The sequence below is a fragment of the Neoarius graeffei genome, chromosome 3 (assembly GCF_027579695.1).
Source record: "Neoarius graeffei isolate fNeoGra1 chromosome 3, fNeoGra1.pri, whole genome shotgun sequence".
Classification (NCBI taxonomy): domain Eukaryota; kingdom Metazoa; phylum Chordata; class Actinopteri; order Siluriformes; family Ariidae; genus Neoarius; species Neoarius graeffei.
In genome coordinates this window covers 94,741,480-94,763,196 of record NC_083571.1, presented here as the reverse complement: position 1 = coordinate 94,763,196, position 21,717 = coordinate 94,741,480, and the positions used below count along the sequence as shown (strand labels likewise).

Genomic DNA, 21,717 nt, shown 5'->3' with positions numbered 1-21,717 from the left:
GCAAACTCCACACAGAAAGGCCCTCGCCGGCCACTGGGTTCAAACCCGGAACCTTCTTGCTGTGAGGCGACCGTGCTAACCACTACGTCACCGTGCCACAGCACAACGTATGCTATCGTGCTGCTGGTGTTTTGTGGTGAAACAAATTCGGGATCGCGTCTGGCTTGAGTTGTCGTTTCTGCCTTGTGTCTCACTTCTTCCCAGTGATTTTTTCATACAAGTCCTCCACAAAACAATCTTCTGTAAAATGCTCACTGCACAATTTGCTGCTTTATCCAGGAGTAAAGTTTTCTCACTTCACTTGATGAAGCCATTCGGCCAAACATCTTGGATCCAGGAAGACTTGCGGAATCCTATGTCACACAGCACCACCCTCGTTTTCATCTCCTAATGTTTGTTTTATCTGTAACCACTTATCCCACGCGGGGTCGCAGAGGGCAAGCTGGAGCCTATCCCAGCTGACTATGGGTGAGAGGCAGGGTACACCCTGGACAAGTTGCCAGCTCATCGCAGGGCTGACACACACATAGAGACACAAACAACCATTCACACTCATGGTCAATTTAGAGCCACCAATTAACCTAACCTGCATATCTTTAGACTGTGAGAGGAAACTGACGCAGCCACTGGGAGAACATGCAAACTCTACACAGAAAGGCCCTCGTCAGCCACTGGGTTCAAACCTAGAACCTTCTTGCTGTGAGGCGACAGTGCTAACCGCTACACCACTGTGCCGCTTCATCTCCTTATACAGCCATGTATCTGTAGTATTACAATTTCCCTTCACTGGCATCAAGAGGCCCAAAGCAGTTCCAGCATGACAGTGCTCCAGTGCATCGAGCAAGGTCCATGAACACATGGTTTAGCAAGATTGGTATAGAAGAACTATCTTGCACAGAGCCTTGACTTCAACCCGGTTAAATAGTTACATTAATTTGGGATGAACTGGAACAGGGAGGCATGGTGGTGTAGTAGTGGTTAGCACTGTTGCCTCACAGCAAGAAAGTCCTGGGTTCTAGCTCAGTGGCCGATGGGGGCCTTTCTGTGTGGAGTTTGCATGTTCTCCCCGTGTCTGCGTGGGTTTCCTCCGGGTGCTCTGGTTTCCCCAACAGTCCAAAGACATGCAGGTTAGGCTAATTGGTGGCTCTAAATTGACCGTGAGTGTGAATGGTTGTTTGTCTCTATGTGTCAGGCCTGCGATGACCTGGCGTCTTGTCCAGGATGTACCCTGTCTCTCGCCCATAGTCAGCTAGGATAGGCTCCAGCTTGCCTGCAACCCTGTAGAACAGGATAAGCGACTACAGATGATGGATGGATGGATGGATGTTGGTTATGATGATGATGATGATGATGCTTGATAGTAATAACAACAGCAACAACACCGCCACCTTGTGGTGTTGAATAATAGTTTTTTTCTTTCCACTAATAATTTTATTCTTAAAAATACGCAGACTTGAATACAAAAGCTGTGTATGTTTGTAAATGATCGCTTGCTGTAATTGTACAGGATACTGGCTATCCATCTGAACTGCAATCAAACCAAGAATTTCATTTCATCCATATTCCTCAAGGCAACTCGCATTTCCCCTCAGAGTCTATAAAACCACTGTTTCAGTCATCACTGAAGTGAAAGGCTCACTGGTGTGTCTAAAGAATGTCAGAATGTTATGAAACCCTGTGTTCAAAGATTTTCGTATCTTTTCAGAAATAAAATCCCTCGGATCATATTCGAAGCATCAATAATGGCTAAAAATAACCGCTGTGCTTTCAACGACTTGTTCCGTCTGACTCAGTAACTGCTCAGACCGGTGACATTCCTCAGTATCTGGGTATTTCTGCTCCGCTCTGCTTCGTTTAGATACCATCACTGAGCTCTATATAAAATCTGGAGAGCTCATAGGGCTCATCAAAGTGAAGCTATCTGGCTGCCATCTTACCACTCGCATCATGTTAAACCGTCGTATCCAATCAAATTTGCCCCAAGAAAACTATCTCCTGACTTTTTTTTCCCTTTTCATTACTTCCTCTTATTTTCTCAACTTTACCCACATTCCTTACATGTCTTTATAGCACTCCCCTTTACTGTTATTGTTTTTTTCCTTTTCTAGTCCAGTCTCTGACCACGAGTTGGCCTAGTGGTTAGTGTGGCTGCCTCTTGATCAGGAGATTGCGAGTTCGACTTGCGGTTGGGTCATACCAAAGACAATCATAAAAATGGTACCTATTGCCACCTAGCAAGGCACACTGCAATACAGATGTGAGTGGGGAGTCAAACTCTCGTGGTTACCAGAGGACTAGCCCCCCACTGTAACCCTAGCTATGTGAGAGGCCGAGGGCTACAGAAATGGAGATTGGTGTGGCCATATGGTGTCGGAAGGACTTTAGACTTTAACCTCCTAGGGCTTAGCGGTCACATGCGTGGACAGCACTTTTTAGAAATTCGGAACAAGAATCCACATATGTGGACATACTTTTTCTCTAAAAGTACATCTTATCAAAAGATGATGCTTAGTTTTTATTCTAATCAGGTTCTAATAAGCCCAAATAGCAAAGAGAAATAAAAAATGCATGTAAAAAAACAGCTTGGGCCTTAGGAGGTTAAAAAAAAGATCAGAGACTGGACTCTTTTTTTTTTTTTTTTTAAAGAGTCCAGTCTCTGATCTTTTTTATTGGGCACATAATTCACTGTCATTTTAGACACAAACGATTCAATTTTGATGCTTTTTCTTTTTAAGACCATGCAGTGTTAAGCAAATGGGGGAACCCTGGATTGCGGTTTTCAAGATCATATCTTCTGATGAGAAGCACGTCTTCTTCGCCTGTGTTGTTTGCACCTGGATGTGGTCTAGAACTGGACACGTGGAGGACTGGTCTTACCCTGCACAATGTAGTTTCTGAATGACTACATCTGCAAAACTCATCTTGCATAGGCATGAATTATTTAATTTTCCAATGCATACATCATACATAATTCTGATAAAAGTCGCATTTGTTTGTCACGCTGTTTGCCAAGTTGTATTCTCATTGCATTTGTTTACCACATTAAAGGTTACCCCATTTGCTAAACACTACATGTTCTTAAAAAGAAAAAGCATCAAAATTGAATTGTTTGTGTCTAAAATGACACTGAATTATGTGACCAATGAATAATGTCAAGACGTGTGAGAATGAAGTGAAAATGGCAAATAACATGAAAAAATAATCCTGTTTCAACAACTGTCATCAATACTAAGGAAGGATTGTACAGACTTTGTGTTGGTATAATAATAATAATGTGTGGTGTTGTGGTTAGCGCTGTCGCCTCACAGCAAGAAGGTCCTGGGTTTGAGCCCAACGGCCGGCGAGGGCCTTTTTGTGTGGAGTTTGCACGCTCTCCCCGTGTCCACATGGGGTTCCTCTGGGTGCTCCGGTTTCCCCCACAGTCCAAAAGCATGCAGGTTTATGGTGGCTCTAAATTGACCATAGGTGTGAATGTGAGTGTAAATGGTTGTCTGTGTCTATGTGTCAGCCCTGCGATGACCTGGCAACTTGTCTAGGGCGTACCCCGCCTCTCGTCCATAGTCAGCTGGGACAGGCTCCAGCTTGCCTGTGACCTTGTAGGGCAGGATAAGCGGCTACAGATAATGGATGAATGGATGATAAAAAGAAAAAAGAAAGAAAGCACAACTTTATTCATCACACACTTGTGAAATTTCCTCTCTGCATTTAACCCATTTGAAGTAGTGAACACACACACATACCCAGAGCAGTGGGCAGCCATGCTAACGGCACCCTGGGAGCAGTTGGGAGTTAGGTGCCTTGCTCAAGGGCACTTCAGCCCAAGGCCGTCCCATATTAACCTAACCTGCATGTGTTTGGATTGTGGGGGAAACCGGAACACCCGGAGAGAACATGCAAACTCCACACAGAAAGGCCCCTGGGTTTGAACCCAGAACCTTCTTGCTGTGAGCCGACCGTGCTATAAAAACAATAACAAATAAATAAATAGAAAGGAAGAAGAAATATATGAAAGAGAAAGATACACTGTATAAGGGAAAAAACCTGAAATAACCTCCGTAAAAATAATTATAGTCGTTAAAAATAATCAGAGACTGAAGTGGAAATTGAAACCTTTATTCGTCACACACACACTTCAAGCACAGTGAAATTCATCCTCTGCATTTAACCCATCTGAAGCAGTGAACACACGCACTCAGAGCAGTGGGCAGCCACACCAAAATGCCCGGGGAGCAGTCAGGGGTCAGGTACCTTGCTCAAGGGCACCTCAGCCCAAGGCCGCCCCACGTCAACCTAACTGCATGTCTTTGGATTGTAGGGGAAACCGGAGCACCCGCACGCAGACACAGGGAGAACATGCAAACTCCACACAGAAAGGCCCTCACCGGCCACTGGGTTCGAACCCGGAACCTTCTTGCTGTGAGGCAACCGTGCTAACCACTACACCACCGTGCCACCATTGGAGCTGGAATTACCGCAGCTGCTGGCACCAGACTTGCCCTCCAATGGGTTTAGGATACGCTCATTCCAATTACAGGGCCTCGAAAGAGACCTGTATCGTTACTTTTCGAAAAGGGGAAAAATAAACAAGGGGAGCGCTATAAAGATATGTGAGTAAAGTTGAGAAGGGGAAAAAAAGTCAGGAGATAGTTTGTGGTGTAGTGGTTAGCGCTGTCGCCTCACAGCAAGAAGGTCCGGGTTCGAGCCCCGGGGCCGGCGAGGGCCTTTCTGTGCGGAGTTTGCATGTTCTCCCCGTGTCCGCGTGGGTTTCCTCCGGGTGCTCCGGTTTCCCCCACAGTCCAAAGACATGCAGGTTAGGTTAACTGGTGACTCTAAATTGACCGTAGGTGTGAATGTGAGTGTGAATGGTTGTCTGTGTCTATGTGTCAGCCCTGTGATGACCTGGCGACTTGTCCAGGGTGTACCCCGCCTTTCGCCCGTAGTCAGCTGGGATAGGCTCCAGCTTGCCTGCGACCCTGTAGAAGGATAAAGCGGCTTGAGATAATGAGATGAGATGAGATGAGTTTTCTTGGTGCAAATTTGATCTGATACGACGACAAGCCAAATACACGCGGTGCGAGTGGTAAGATGGCGGCCAGATAGCTCCGCTCGTCTCTACAGTCTCCAGATTTTATATCGAGCTCAGTGAGTGATACGCACACACTCAGCCTAACTTGATAACTAATCTACGTCATTGGTATTTTAATTTTAGGGGCGTGTCTACGCTGGTACAAGAAGATTGGCAGCTATTTAGACCAATCACTGTACTGAGATGTTCCGAACTACCCAATCGTTAGATACTCACTTTGTAAAAAAAATAAATAAATAAAAATCAAGTTTGTTGCCGTGTTCTGTTTTGAGACAGGAAAAAAAAAAACTTCGGATGGTAGCTTGTTAGCGTTTGGTTTTATAAACAGATAGATATTACGAGAAAAATTGTGACTAAGAGTAATTATTATTAAAAGCGTAGCCTGGTGTTAGAGTTAAGATAGTAGGGGATGTAGCCGGTTACTTTATCCCGTTTTTGTGAACTCGCTCGGGCCGGTGGACCGCTGCTGAATGTGGCTTCACGCAGCCTGGCTGGGACGGTAGCGGAGGGATTAGCTTTTCCAAGCGGGCTAGCCTGCTCGCTAGCAATGCTGAGACACGCTCAGGTCGACTCTTAGCTCGCTGGTCGGTTTGTGCAAACACCGGCTCCTGAGCGCTTTGCATTAATCATAAATTATCTATCTGCACGACGGTTATTGCAGTTCAGACCTCCGGGTATTTATTTATCAAGCTAGTTGGAGTTTTGTTTGTTTGTTTGTTTGTTTGTTTTAAAGGGTGCTAGTACTCGAAGGTAAAGCTAGCAGGCAGGCAGGCATTCGCAGCAGTGCTAGCTGCACCACCCTGAACACGTTTCTGGTTTCTAGCCAGCAGGATTGGCAGCTGACGGTTTGAGGTAAATATACTTTTATTTTTTTAAAGTTCTGTGTGTTTTTGAGGTTTAAAATGTGATCCTGGGTAGTGGTTTAAACTGGCTGTCTGGACAGACTTCTTCCATTTCCGAGTCCAGCTCACAATCAGGTGTCATTCTGAAGAAGGAGGGGCAAGTGAGCAGACTGTCCTGTTACACCGTGTTCACTACCACTGAACCCAAGAACCAGTGTTCAGGCCTTTGCATTGTCGTGGTTTTTTCCTTCTGAAATATTTATATTTATTTCAGGAGGAAAAACCATTTCGAGTCCTTTCTTGTTTGCCATAGTGATGGATAGCTTGACGGACGAAGTGAGGCAAGAGTCACCATGGAACATGATGTTTGTGGATGATCTTGTGATATGTGCTGAAAGTAGAAAGGAGGTTGAGTTGGGTTTGGAGAGATGGAGGGATGCATTGGAGCGAAGAGGAATGAAGGTGAGCAGGAGCAAAGCATGTGCATCAATGAGGATGGGGATGAGAGTGGAGTGAAGATGCAAGGAGTAGACGTAAAGAAAGTTGGTGAATTCAAGTACCTGGGGTCATCTCATCTCATTATCTCTAGCCGCTTTATCCTTCTACAGGGTCGCAGGCAAGCTGGAGCCTATCCCAGCTGACTACGGGCGAAAGGCGGGGTACACCCTGGACAAGTCGCCAGGTCATCACAGGGCTGACACATAGACACAGACAACCATTCACACTCACATTCACACCTACGGTCAATTTAGAGTCACCAGTTAACCTAACCTGCATGTCTTTGGACTGTGGGGGAAACCGGAGCACCCGGAGGAAACCCATGGGGAGAACATGCAAACTCCGCACAGAAAGGCCCTCGCCAGCCCCGGGGCTCGAACCCAGGACCTTCTTGCTGTGAGGCGACAGCGCTAACCACTACACCACCGTGCCGCCCCTGGGGTCAACTGTGCAGGAAAATGGGTGCTGCGATAGTGAGGCGAGAAAGAGGGTGGAGCAGTTGGAGAAGGATTTCGGGAGTCGTTTGTGATAGGAAAGTCCCAGCAAAAGTGAAAGGTAAAGGCCAATTTATGCTGACAACCCAGTCCTCCCAGATAGCATCTGCGTAGCCCCCCCCACCTTCGCAGACACTCTGCGCGCACCTCCCAAAAATTGTGACCACCGCAGAAGCGTCGCAGACAAGAGGGCTCCGATTGGTCCACTCTACATCCGCTGTACACGCACTTCCGCTTTCCTACTTTCCCGGTTTGGTTTGTTTTCACGACCGCCATTTTTAAAAACACGAGTGAAGATGGAGCAGCACGAAGAGCGGTTGATCGAGGAAGTGAGGAAGTACGTACATCTATACGACTCCTGTTCTAGTCATTATAAGTAACCGGAGGATAAACACTCCACTAACCACACCCACCAACTACTCCTAGCAATTTCGCGCCCCCTTGCGTTGTGGCAGTGAATAACATCGCGCACGCCTATTACTCCCCGCTCAACGATAAATTACAACTGTCTGCGAAAAGCTATCTGCGAAAGCCTTGTCGCAAGAGCATGCAGAGGCCTTAAGATGTGTAAGACAGTAGTGAGACCAGGTGTGATGTATGGATTGGAGACCATACCCTTAACGAAGAGACAGGAGGCAAAGTTTGGAGGTGGCGGAGTTGAGGATGTTAAGGTTCGCGATGGGAGGTTGGACAGGATAAGGAACAAGCACTTGGGAATTAAGCTAAGAGAGATGAGACTGAGATGGTATGGGCACATCCTGAGAAGAGATGCAGGGCATGTTGGAAAGAGAATGTTGAGGATGGAGCTGCCAGGCAAACGAAAACAAGGAAGGCCAAAGAGGAGATACATGGATGTGGTGAGAGAGGACATGAAAGTGGCAGGTGTGGTAGAGAAGGATGTGGAAGACAGGGAGCAATGGAGACGAAAGATCTGCTGTGGCGACCCCTAATCAGGAGCAGCCAAAAGAAGACGACTTGAGCTACATGACTGGGTTTTACATTGTCAGGTCAGGACACAAACGTATCAGAATTACTTTATTAATCCCCGGAGGGAAATTCAAATTTGCTACCAAGCTCCTGAATCAGAGAAGTAGTAAACATGTCTAAAAATAGAAGATAAAATCGTCTGAAAACAGAATAAATAAAAAAATAAATTTAAATAAGTTCAATAACTTGAGTAAAAGCAAAATGAAGTGATTTTATATACATAGTGGTGCTTGAAAGTTTGTGAACCCTTTAGAATTTTCTATATTTCTGCACAAATTTGACCTAAAACATCAGATTTTCACACAAGTCCTAAAAGTAGATAAAGAGAACCCAGTTAAACAAATGAGACAAATATTATACTTGGTCATTTATTTACTGAGGAAATGATCCAATATTACCTATCTGTGAGTGGCAAAAGTATGTGAACCTCTAGGATTAGCAGTTAGTTTGAAGGTGAAATTAGAGTCAGGTGTTTTCAATCAATCAGGTGTGAGTGGGCACCTTGTTTTATTTAAAGAACAGGGATCTATCAAAGTCTTATCTCAACATGTTTGTGGAAGTTTATCATGGTACGAACAAAGGAGATTTCTGAGGACCTCAGAAAAAGCGTTGTTGATGCTCATCAGGCTGGAAAAGGTTACAAAACCATCTCTAAAGAGTTTGGACTCCACCAATCCACAGTCAGACAGATTGTGTACAAATGGAGGAAATTCAAGACCATTGTTACCCTCCCCAGGAGTGGTCGACCAGCAAAGATCACTCCAAGAGCAAGGTGTGTAATAGTCGGCGAGGTCACAAAGGACCCCAGGGTAACTTCTAAGCAACTGAAGGCCTCGCTCACATTAGCCAATGTTCATGAGTCCACTATCAGGAGAACATTGAACAACAATGGTGTGCATGACAGGGTTGCAAGGAGAAAGCCACTGCTCTCCAAAAAGACCATTGCTGCTCCTCTGTAGTTTGCTAAAGATCACGTGGACAAGCCAGAAGGCTATTGGAAAAATGTTTTGTGGATGGATGAGACAAAAATAGAACTTTTTGGTTTAAATGAGAAGCGTTATGTTTGGAGAAAGGAAAACACTACATTCTAGCATAAGAACCTTATCCCATCTGTGAAACATGGTGGTGGTAGTATCATGGTTTGGGCCTGTTTTGCTGCATCTGGGCCAGGACGGCTTGCCATCATTGATGGAACAATGAATTCTGAATTATACCCGTGAATTCTAAAGGAAAATGTCAGGACATCCGTCCATGAACTGAATCTCAAGAGAAGGTGGGTCATGCAGCAAGACAACGACCCTAAGCACACAAGTCGTTCTACCAAAGAATGGTTAAAGAAGAATAAAGTTCATGTTTTGGAATGGCCAAGTCAAAGTCCTGACCTTAATCCAATCAAAATGTTGTGGAAGGACCTGAAGCGAGCAGTTCATGTGAGGAAACCCACCAACATCCCAGAGTTGAAGCTGTTCTGTACGGAGGAATGGGCTAAAATTCCTCCAAGCCGGTGTGCAGGACTGATCAACAGTTAGCGGAAACGTTTAGTTGCAGTTATTGCTGCACAAGGGGGTCACACCAGATACTGAAAGCAAAGGTTCACATACTTTTGCCACTCACAGATATGCAATATTGGATCATTTTCCTCAATAAATAAATGACCAAGTATAATATTTTTGTCTCATTTGTTTAACTGGGTTCTCTTTATCTACTTTTCGGACTTGTGTGAAAATCTGATGATGTTTTAGGTCATATTTATGCAGAACTATAGAAAATTCTAAAGGGTTCACAAACTTTCAAGCGCCACTGTCTATTGCACCGGAGTTAAGGATACAGGGTAAGAAGTGTACCGCAGTTATACAGTGGCATTGTACAGCATGACTGCAACAGGTAGGAATGATTTCCTGTGTCTCCCAGTTGTGCAGCGTGGAAGAATCAGCCATTTACTGAACGTGCTCCTGTGGCTGATCAGCTCCTCATGTAGACGGTGGGAAGGACAACCTAAGATTGCCCAAAATAAAAACAGTGTCCTCTTCTCCAACACCACTGTCAGAGTCCAGTTCCATGTCTACAACATGGCCGGCCTTCCTGATGATCTTATTGAGTCTGTTAGTGTCCTTCACCCTCAAGCCGCTGCCCCAGCAGATGACAGCGTACAGATTGGCACTGGCCATCACACTCGTAGAACATCCGCAGCATCGTTTGGCAGATGTTGAAGGACCTCAGCTGTCTCAGAAAATGGAGACTTGTCTTAATTTTCCAACACACAAGTAACTGTTTTAGAAAAACGTTTGTATGTCAGTAAAATAAAGCAGCATATTAGAAGAGCCCACTTTTCAGACCTCTTCCCCCCCCCCCCCCCCCCCAAAAAAAAAAACAAAACAAAAAAACAGTTTTGCTGCAAAAATAAGAAGCAAATGCGACAGTCAAAATTCTCCAGAAAAACTGTGGCTGGTTCTGCAAGATCTCCTCATTATCTCTAGCCGCTTTATCCTTCTACAGGGTCGCAGGCAAGCTGGAGCCTATCCCAGCTGACTACGGGCGAAAGGCGGGGTACACCCTGGACAAGTCGCCAGGTCATCACAGGGCTGACACATAGACACAGACAACCATTCACACCTACGGTCAATTTAGTCACCAGTTAACCTAACCTGCATGTCTTTGGACTGTGGGGGAAACCGGAGCACCCAGAGGAAACCCACGCGGACACGGGGAGAACATGCAAACTCCACACAGAAAGGCCCTCGCCGGCCACAGGGCTCGAACCCGGACCTTCTTGCTGTGAGGCGACAGCGCTAACCACTACACCACCATGCCGCCGGTTCTGCAAGATGTTCAGTAAAACTTGCCAGTACCTGAGACCAGAGGTGGACAGTAACGAAGTACATTTACTTGAGTACTGTACTTAAGTACACTTTTTGACTATCTGTACTCTTTTTATTTAATTTTTTTTGGAAACTTATGACTTTAACTTCACTGCATTTGAAAGGCAAATATCATACTTTTCACTCCACTACATTTCTATTAAGGTCCTCGTTACTATGAAGCAGCTTTGAAAGTGGATGTCTTTTTGTTTTTTTTTCCTTTTCTAAAACTTGATTGGTTTTTCCGCAGGTGACACTGAGACAGACTATCAATAATCACTAGGGTCACGCCACGTCTATCGACTGTATAAAATCAAGCTTAATTATATCTCAGCAGTGTTATTTGAACACCATCAGTTCATGGCAGAATGGAAGGAGGCGGTTCTTCTGGACAGTGCATGCATCCATGGCTATACCTAGAACCCATGTTTCAGTTTTCTCAAAGGATTAAAGATTCATTTTAAATGTTTGCTTTGTTTGCCGAAAACGAACCACATCACAGACTACAAAAACTCGCTGCCCGACCTGCAGAAGCATATTCAGGCATGTAAACGTTTTATTCCAAGAGAAAGCTTGCGACGAAGTTCTGCGCTTTTAGAGCTAGTGATAACGTTGCAATAGCTGTGCAGTCTGGTTAGTCAAATGACTTTCTATGGATTTGCCCGCCAAGTTGCCTTAGCCTTGTCCATGGCTAACGTTAACACATAGCTAGTTAACTCGCTGTTAGTTAGCATGTAAAAATGGAGTTACGCTAACATGAATAAAGTTAACTTATCTGAAGTCCTTTCAGAAATGTTTTTGTGTAATCTTGCCAAATAAACAGAATGTAGAAATCTTTCTTTTCTAGTAACGTTAGCTGCCCAATATATGATTTCGGGTTTGAAAAGAGTTTGCTAGCATGTCAGGTGGAGCGTCACTGACTAGCTAGCTTAACGTTAAACCACCATGATGGCACAGCATGCGTTCATTCTGTGAATTCACATTTCTGTCTTTGGTCACGGCATTAGGTTTTGTCAGCGTCGTGGCAGTAATACAACGATGCATTGACAGAAAATGTACTTTTAATATTTAAGTATTTTTTAAAACAAGTACTTCAGTACTTAAGTAAAAATTTGACTGGACAACTTTCACTTGTATCGGAGTAACATTTGAGCTGTGGGATCTGTACTTTGACTTAAGTCATGAAGTTGGGTACTTTGTCCACCTCTGCCTGAGACTATGTTCACTGAAATTAAGTGTTTCTACATTTAAAAAGAGCATTAAACAGAAATAAATCGTTCATTATTTGGTGTGACAAATCTTTGCTTAATAGTTTTGGTACAACTTTTAATTTACTTTGTGTTTTCTGAAAGCATCCCAGGGTCAAAAACACAAACGGCGCATTTTAATATCTGGTTCGATGTCCCTTAGCACAAGCACTATCTAGTGGGGTGTGAAATTTTTTTTTTTCCACGTTGAAGTTAATTTTTTACTCGTAGTTTGGTACGATTGCTGGGTCGCAATCCGACGTCGCATCGGCCTCATTAAGCTACGGTCACACTGCAGCTCGCGATACTTTGTGATGGGTTGTCAATGAAAATGAGGCATTTTGGTGGCGATATACACGTGAGCTAAAAGTTGTGATCACACAGTAGGTGAACACTTGACTGTTGTGCCTTTGTGCGCTTGAGTCTGGTGCGCACTCATGGGACCTGATACTGATTTGAGTGCAATCAGCAGATAGGGACGCTGTTTTCACAGAGGCTTGGTGAAGCATGGTCACGGCCATGTTTGTTTCTAGCCATGTTTACAACGCTGTGTAAAGGAAATGTGCAGAACCTTTTATTTTTAAATACATTTAAGTGGATAGGATCTCCATCCTTGACTCTTGTATGCTGCATAAATGGGAATAAAAAAAATTTGAGTTAAAATCGACCACAAAGTTGGCATTCGAGCTACCCTGCTGAGCCAGCCAGCCGAGTGTGTGACATCACAGCAGGAACCGGTTTTAAGGCCGAGGCCTTTGACAGCTATAGATCAGAGTCATATAAATAAATTTATGGTGAAGGTAAGAAACACCGTTACCGACTCGCTCAACTAAGACTGATTTGACTTCATTGATTGTGGGTTGACTCTCATTAAAACAGGATGGGTGTTATAACTTATGCAACATAACATGTACGTGCATGCATTTTCACTGATAAAACGTAAAAGGCTAATTAAATAATCAGATGAACTGCGACAATCACATTCTGAAGCAAATTAAATAATCTTATACGGGTAACTTAAACACACAATACAAGTTACGTGTGTTAATCTAAATGCAGGTAAGCGAGTGTTTTTGTATCCAAATGAGTCGGAGCTTACCCATCTGTTCTCGCTTCTTGTGGCCGATAGTTTTGAAACATTCTGACTTTCAGTTCTCCGTTCATTCGCTTCTTCCACGTAAGGGCGAGATATTGCTGCTGTGGCAAGTATATCTAGCGGAGAAATCAGACGGCTGTTCCACTCATTCTCCATACTGAGTACTCCGCCATTACTGCTCGGCTCAGGCAATTACTAAAACCCGGGATGGGACGTCACTGGTTTTAGCAACAAGGTCATTGCCCCAGCGATAATATGTCCCGTTCCATCCCAGGTTTTTTAAACAACCCTTGGCTCACGCTCTGCGAGAACTGGTGCAACTGAATTAACTTTCCTTTTCTTGTAGCTTTATTTAATTGTTGGTACTGCACCCTCTTTCAGTACGGGCTTATAGCCAACACTCCTCAACAGATCAGAGGTTTCTTACAAGTCTTCAGTAAAATATGCGGAGGAGAGACCACTTTGTAGGCGCCCAATGTGCCCATGAACTTCGCGTAAAGCGCGTCCAAATCCTTGCAGTTTGAACATTCTTGGGCCATGAATGCAACATAAATCCACCTTCTGTCATGTTGCTGCACCCACCAGAAACACGTCTACGTTGCATGGCGATAAATTAGCTCAAAATGGAGGATCGGAGTTTTAGTATAGCGGAAATGGTGATGAGACTTAGTCTTCCTGCGGTGACGTCATGGTCGTCAAGGTCATTCACTCAGACCGCTACCTATATGAATCATTTTAATCGTAAAAATTATTATTAGATTCGTTAACGCTTAACTGTTCCTATGCCATTCTTGAGGTCTCAAGGCATTTATAAACAAAAGTGATGCCATGGTTCTGTGCGTTTCCTTTAAATATTCTGCTTTGTTTTACTTTTGTAAATATCATGCCTGCCAATAAATGCTCTTCTTGCATTTAGAGCCGTCTATCGCTGTCCATCTTGTAGTGTCCTGATCCCCAGATCTTTAACTCAGCTACATATTAAAAAGTTGTACACCTCTATACTCTTCTAGGTTTTCATCTGTTTGTCCGTGTAGCAAGATGTCTGCAGCACCAGGTAGCTTGAGGTGTTGGGGAACTCAACGGATGGATAATTTTCCCACTTGTAGGAAAAATCCTTTTGACGTGTAAGGATCTATCCCATTGAGTGGTTTCTATATCCACTTCTTTTGAGTGTACTTCTTGGTTTTAATAACTTGCTTGTTTGCTGGCAACCTGGCAATATGTTCTTGTGTTAATGGACCGGACTCCACTTCTGGATCATTAATCCCTTTTGACTGAGAATGACCTGCATGCATGGTTTTATCTGGCACATCCATACAGTTTTAAATACAATACCAACAATTGAAAATTTTATTTTATTGCATTTATTTAATTCCTTGGCTCCCATCTGTAACGGTGTGATGTTGCATTCTGTTAACACACTTTTTACAATAGATTATTAGATTCTAATAGAATCGAGAAGCCAAAATAATTGGAGTGGGTTTTTTTTTTTAAAATGGGCCCTGGTTCGTTACAAGTATGAATAGGTGGGCCTCAAAGCGGAAAAGGTTGAGAACCCCTGCCTTAGCAGGTTTCATCTTTGGTAGCTGTTTGGGGGGGACTAATAGCAGAATTCTGGTTGGATATTTGACTACTGTTCTTGACAGAACTGGTTAAGTTCAGTTAAATTTGTTTCCTGTACAGTCCATGTATTTTCAATACGGTTGACATTGAGTTGTTTTAAGCTTAATGCTGGCCTGCTTTATTCATTCTGCAGCCAGCTGTAATGTGCGGGTGGTGTCATTGTCTTGTTGGAACACCCAATTGTGTCCAAGTTACTCATAGTTTGAGGTTATGCTGAAGAATTAAGTAGTCCTCCATTATTTCATCCACTTTGTGCAATGTACCAGTTCCATTGGCAGCAAAACAGCTCCAGAGCATGATGCTACCACCACCATGCTTAAGTTGGTATGGGCTTCCTCTGTACCTCTGGTCATTGTGGCCAAACAACTCAATCTTTCATCTGACCATGAAACTTTTTACTCCAGAAGACTTTGTCCATGTGGTCAGCTGCAAACTTTAGTTGAACTTGAAGGTGTTTGTTTTTGGAGCAGGGACTTCTTTCTTGGACAGCAGCCTCTCAGTCCATGGTGATGTAAAACTCACTTGACTGAAGATGGTGTTCCAACAGCTTCTAGTTCATGTCAGGCCTGTGCCTTGGTGGTCCCTGGGCTGTTCCTGACTGTGTGAACCAGTTCATAGATGGTAATGGTTTTGGGTCGGATTTTTTAAATTATTTTTTTATATAAAGTGGCGATGTTTCCCAATAATGTGTACTTGCATTCAATTGTTTGAACTGATCTTGGAATTTGCAGTTTGGAAATTGGTCAAAGGGAGATTCTGGAGTTGTGTAAATCTATGATCCTTTTTCTCAGATCTGCACTGAGCTCCTTGGACTTTCCTGTTGTACTGTGTGTTGGTCAATCCAATGAGTGCTGTCAAACTCTGTTTGCACAGAGAAGCTGCCAGCTGTAGTCGATCATGATCACGAACAGGAAGTTAAAAGCCATTTGAAACTTTCAGCACCACTGATCATCAGTAGGATGTGTGTGTTTTTTTTTTTTTAAACAAAACACCTTTTGTTGACTTCAGAAACCCCAAAATAAACTTGTGCACCAAATTCTTGTTTTATTCTATTAAAGGTGCATGTTGTAGTTATTCTGACACAGAATAAGAACAGGTCAAAGAAAACCCTGAAAACCCAATATTACCATGTCCATGATGACGTTCATATCCCCGTATGAAAATTTGTAACCACAAGTGTACTTCTGCATCTTGTATAATGTGTTAATCATTATTTAGAGCAGAGCTCAGATTTCAACCCGTGTACCCTCGTGATTCATGCACTGTAACACTTTTAGCTCGCAACCTTAGTTTCCGTGTAAAATGCTTGACTGTTATAGCAGACAGCAAAACTTATCTGATGTGGTGCACATCAAGGGCCTGTTGAGCAATTTAAGAGTCCTGGTTTTGCCTGATGTAAACCTTTTTGTTTTTACAGCTATGAAGTGAATTTCATAATGGAAGTATATCAACTTGGGCGGCATGGTGGTGTAGTGGTTAGCGCTGTCGCCTCACAGCAAGAAGGTCCGGGTTCGAGCCCCATGGCCGGCGAGGGCCTTTCTGTGCGGAGTTTGCATGTTCTCCCCGTGTCCGCGTGGGTTTCCTCCAGGTGCTCCGGTTTCGCCCACAGTCCAAAGACATGCAGGTTAGGTTAACTGGTGACTCTAAATTGACCGTAGGTGTGAATGTGAGTGTGAATGGTTGTCTGTGTCAGCCCTGTGATGACCTGGCGACTTGTCCAGGGTGTACCCCGCCTTTCGCCCGTAGTCAGCTGGGATAGGCTCCAGCTTGCCTGCGACCCTGTAGAACAGGATAAAGCGGCTACAGATAATGAGATCAACTTAAGTTTTACTGAAGACCAATAGTGTCCTGTCTGATTTGTGGGTATATCATCATCATCATCAGTCATAAAATCTGCAAATAATAAGGTAGTAGTAAAGAAAGTGGTTTGCTCAAAGTAGAGTTGTAAGCAGGCGAACAAATAATAAAGCATTGCGACTTTAAAAGTGACTAGTTTTTTAATGCCATGCGTCTTATGAAACTTGGATGCCGTTCTGAGGTCACTGAATGAATGATAATGCTGAGCTCTCTGTATATTCATTTTGACTCCATGTGCCTCATAGGTGCGTTCACTTGGGCAAAAGTTTGTGTGTTGGCCACTTCAGAAAAATTGCATCAATTTTAAACCACAAAGCCTGTCCGTGCAATTTTAGTCAATTTGTTTCTACCTTTTACAGTGGAATAACAAATTTGAACTCTATATTGGCGGAGATGCGTGATTTGTACAGCTGTGACTAATGATTCTGATGAGCAAATCCTCTATTTTGTCCTTTAATTCATCTGCTGGATTATTGATATCTTGGATACCAAAAACATTTTCTTTCAAATATTTCTTCAGTGGCGGCACGGTGGTGTAGTGGTTAGCGCTGTCGCCTCACAGCAAGAAGGTCCTGGGTTCGAGCCCCGGGGCCGGCGAGGGCCTTTCTGTGCGGAGTTTGCATGTTCTCCCCGTGTCCGCGTGGGTTTCCTCCGGGTGCTCCGGTTTCCCCTACAGTCCAAAGACATGCAGGTTAGGTTAACTGGTGACTCTAAATTGACTGTAGGTGTGAATGTGAGTGTGAATGGTTGTCTGTGTCTATGTGTCAGCCCTGTGATGACCTGGCGACTTGTCCAGGGTGTACCCCACTTTTCGCCCGTAGTCAGCTGGGATAGGCTCCAGCTTGCCTGCGACCCTGTAGAAGGATAAAGCGGCTAGAGATAATGAGATGAGAGATTTCTTCAGTCAGCTAGCATTATTACAGAACGCTTATCGAGGCTCTGTTGAAGACCGGCTCACTAACTGTACAACATTGACGTTGAGCAGGTTGTCACAGCACGAGAATATTAAGTGTTGGTCCAATCGGCCGAAAGCAAGGTTACTGGTTCTGCAAACTTGTTTTTCAAACCCTAATTTATTAAATTCCTGCAAGACAAATTTAAAAGAAAAGCATAAATATGTCTCATAAGCCTTATTCAAGCAGGATTAAAATCACACAGGGTCCTGGGTTAATTTCATTATTCTACAGGTGCCACTGTGTGGGGGACCCCCCCCCCCCCCCCCCCCCCCCCCCCCAAAAAAAAAAAAAAAAAAAAATTCAGCCCTGGCAGGGTTTATCTCCGACTTCTTCAGAGAATATTGCAAAGTTGCCTACTTTAAAAAAAAAAACTCTGCGGTCTTCTGATAATTTTAGTTCCGTCCGGATACATGCCTTTTGATTTTCTATGCAGATGTCATCTCATGTTGGAAAAATGATCGTCCCTGTTCCAGATATTAAACACTTCCCAAATCGTGAAATGAAAAATGGATGCTTTTAGAAGAGGCACTTGACCTTATACTTGGTCTGGACAGTAAAACCTTGACTACACTGCCTACCTGGAAAAACATTTTCAGGAGGAGAAAGGAAAAGCGCAATCCCACAGTCTGATTAAAGGAGCCATTAATGTAGGTTTTTTTTTTTAATTTAATATAAATCATATATGCATACCTGCCAACCTGTACGCATCTTGCGTAGCCGCTACGAATTTTTACCTCATTGTACGACTACGTTTTCACATTTAAAAAGTACGCATATCGTCCGAACTCGCATTTCAGTTAAGTTCTCGCTGAAGTTGATACCGCTGATCTGTGAGAGAACTCAAAGCCAGAATGGAACGCTTTGCCCAATCCCCCCACCCCTCTTCCAGAGCGTGCGACTCTGCCCTCTTCACCCCCTCCCCTTCCTCCTTCGCGTCTCTGACCTGAGTACAGCGGTGCAGCCAGGTGGCTAGAGCGAGTCGGGGATTGAAATGTCGGTTAGAGACGTCATTTTTATATTTGTAACAGAAACCATTGTGTTTCACGTGTACTCGAGCTTCCTAGCCGTTATTTTGTGCATTTACAACACCAACAGTACAGGCTAGTTCTTCATTTAACTTCGAAGCCGTCACTCGAGGTTGCATATTTGATGCGGTAACCAACGAAACCTGATTACAATTCCTCTCGCGCTCTCATTGAATCACTATGATAAGTACCACTTTATTGATGTGCTCAACAAAACGTAGCGTGTTATATATCTTAAGGGCAGTCGGTAACTTCTGTCAGTGGTAGCCTAGAATGTTTGCAGATGATGTGAATTCGAAAATTGGTCATCCCTCTTATGAAAAAAACCTGCGTGGTACTGCAGTATCAAATGCTTTTTTTATACAGTATTACTGCAGTAAATGCAATATTTCGAATGCAAATGCAATAGTTTGCACTAGGGATGTTAACCGATGACCGTTTGACCGGTGGTTGACCGAATCAACGTCAACCGTTTAATTTTTTTTGGTTGTCGGTGAAAAAAAAAAAATCAATCGTTTTGAAGCTGCCGATTTTGGAGCGGAGAACCTGGAATTCTGTGTTGTAAATGCTTGGGGCATGCCATGGGTGTAAAGACAACAGCTGACAAATCAGAAACACCCATTCAGTCATGACCCGCCCCAGTTGAACACAGCTGCCACTCGGCGAAAGAAAAAAGTGTAGACACAGGCTTTTTAGCTTACAAAGTACTATTCTGTGTTTTTATTTATTTATTTATTTATTTATTTATTTATTTAATTATTGTTAGAAGGCACATCGAGTTTAGTCCTGCCTTGGCCAGTGCATTCTGAAGGTATGTTTCGGTCTGTAGCCAACAATGCATGTTATTGCAGATCATATCTCGCCACACAAACTAAAGGCGCGGATGCCGACTTTTTCACGGCTTTTTCATGGACTGTAACGGCATTTGCTTATGTAGTAATTTTAATACAGAATTTACTCTGATGAAATTATTCAGACACTCCAACCCCCCCCCCCCCCCAAAAAAAAATCGGATCTGCACGAGCCGTGAAAAAGGCGCGCCGTTTGCATCCCTGTTTTAAACTCATAGGTTAACCGACTTTAACCGGCTAATGAGGCTCGGTGGTCGGTCAAGATTTTTTTTTAGTTTTCGCCATCCCTAGTTTGCACATGAAAAAGGCATACTACAGTACAAAATACTGCAGTGTACTGTATAATGCAGTATTTTTACTGTATAATGCAATATACTTCCAACATGTTAAAAAATGCAAAAGTCTAAACCTATTGCATGGGAAATTTGTGCATACCATGTTTTGTGTTGAAAGTGCCTTTTTTTACATACTGTATTAATTTAATGTGTTATTTATTTTGAAAGAGTGGCTCTGGTTTAATTTCATTTCATTTGCACATGTATTTAATGTTTGTTGTGCTTTTCAAAACGGAAGGAAGTTCCCAAGAGCCATCAATAACAGTTTCCCAAAGTCTATCAATAGGAATGTTTTACAAAACTGGACTATGTTCCCAAGGTCAGTCAATAAAACTGGATTGAAAGTGTGTTTTTGGTCTGCTGGTTGTGGTCTGTGGGGGCGCATGCACGCCCGGTTGGGGTGAGGTTGACGCGAGGGGGGGGTACTCATGAAATTGTAAAATTGTACTCAAATTTTTTCAAGGTTGGCAGGTATGTATATGCACTATCCGCTTTTAGTTTCCTTTAAGTAATGGCTAGTTGTATCTCGGCTAGTTTCTTAAATATGTAATGTTGAGTGCTGATAAATTAATACTATGGATTTTATATTCAAACTGAGTCATCTTTCCATTATTAATTTATTAGCGCTTGGCATTGGATATTTAAGGAACAGCCCATGTGAGCAAAAGGGCTTTAGACCGTGTTCGTTCATTTGACAGTCACTTTTAACTCCAGTTTTCATACAAAATTGACGTATTAGCCGAAGTATCATGAGGGAAGGTTTTTTTTTTTTGGGGAAAGAGTAGGAAAAATAGCTGCTTATGACCATAAATGTGTGATACAGGGAGAAACCGGGATGAGGTAGGAAAGCTGCTGATTTGAATAAACATGGTTCAACCAAGTACATCTTGCTTCTACTGTTTGTCACATTCCCACAAACAAATAAAGTTATGAGGCCAGCAGCATAGTGTAAATGTAAGTAGTTTCCATATTTTAGAGGAGCTTGTACAGTTGTCTGTGCTCTGCCACTTGCATTAAATGTGTTTTAATCAAACTGAAGTGATGTAGGGCACCTAATCAATAAGTAACTATAAATTAGTTTGTTTTAACCATTTTATCAGGGTTTTTTATTTATTTATTTTTTATTAAACTGAATACTGTGGGAGGGAACACAATTTGGATTCGAAGTCTTCCTGTTTCTTGAAGTTGATGAATTGATCACCCCAGTAAAACCCTGTGAACACAGATCTCATTTGCACATGCTCATTTCATGTCCCTTGTATCTGGATTGTAAGAGCGTCCTTTCTCCTTCAGTAAGTGCTTATGTTCTAGTCAGCATGTTGGTGTTATCGGGCTAGCTTGCTGCTGTAAGGTATGAGTTTTAACTAGCTGAGCTCTTAGGGTTAGAACAGCAATTGTGGAAACGCAGATGTCAAATGATGAACTCTGCTAGCTAATTTCTTTTTAATGCATAAGAAAAGAAATCCATTCCCAACAAAATCGCTTGTTCTGCAGTTGTTTTTGTGGGACAGTTAGTCTGTTTGGCCATTTTGATTACTTTATTCACTTCGCCTTCGGTGAATAAATATATCTTATTTACCAGCTGGGAGGTCTGTATCGTGAAATACCGTGACCGAGGTCTTGAAAGTACTGACCGAGGCCCTCTGGGCCGAAGTCGGTATTCAGGGTCATGGTATTTCACCATACAGACCTCCCAGCTGGTAATTTTTTTTTTTTTTTTTTGTGTAAAAATAAAATACACTCACAGGTGGCAGATTCTACCGTAACTGGATCCATTAACCACTTGCCCACAAAATAAGAAATTTTTCTTGTCCTTTTTTCAGTGAGGTAATATTTTCAAGATTGAAAATATGGTATTTGGTCTTCTAAAACAGCACGTGTCATTTAAAAATACACTGAGTATATCAATAAAAGATTTTTAAAGAATAAAGTTCTATTTCTTTGACATATCTGACAGACATA

At 43.1% G+C, this 21,717-nt stretch overlaps 1 protein-coding gene across 2 annotated transcripts in view; it reads left to right on the top strand.

Moving 5' to 3' along the window:
* The first annotated feature begins 5,342 nt into the window (after nt 1-5,342).
* ppp2r5ea (protein phosphatase 2, regulatory subunit B', epsilon isoform a) overlaps nt 5,343-21,717 on the top strand; it is a 61,931-nt gene continuing 45,556 nt past the window's right edge. The window contains exon 1 of one of the 2 annotated variants that reach the window (XM_060917677.1): nt 5,343-5,938. Coding sequence is in view for 1 of the 2 variants with exons in the window: in XM_060917676.1 (XP_060773659.1) it covers nt 18,190-18,191 (2 nt within the window). In the remaining variant the exon portion in view is untranslated. Of the gene's footprint in view, nt 5,939-18,020; nt 18,192-21,717 lie in introns of those variants that run through there. The other variant, XM_060917676.1, reaches the window with a different exon arrangement.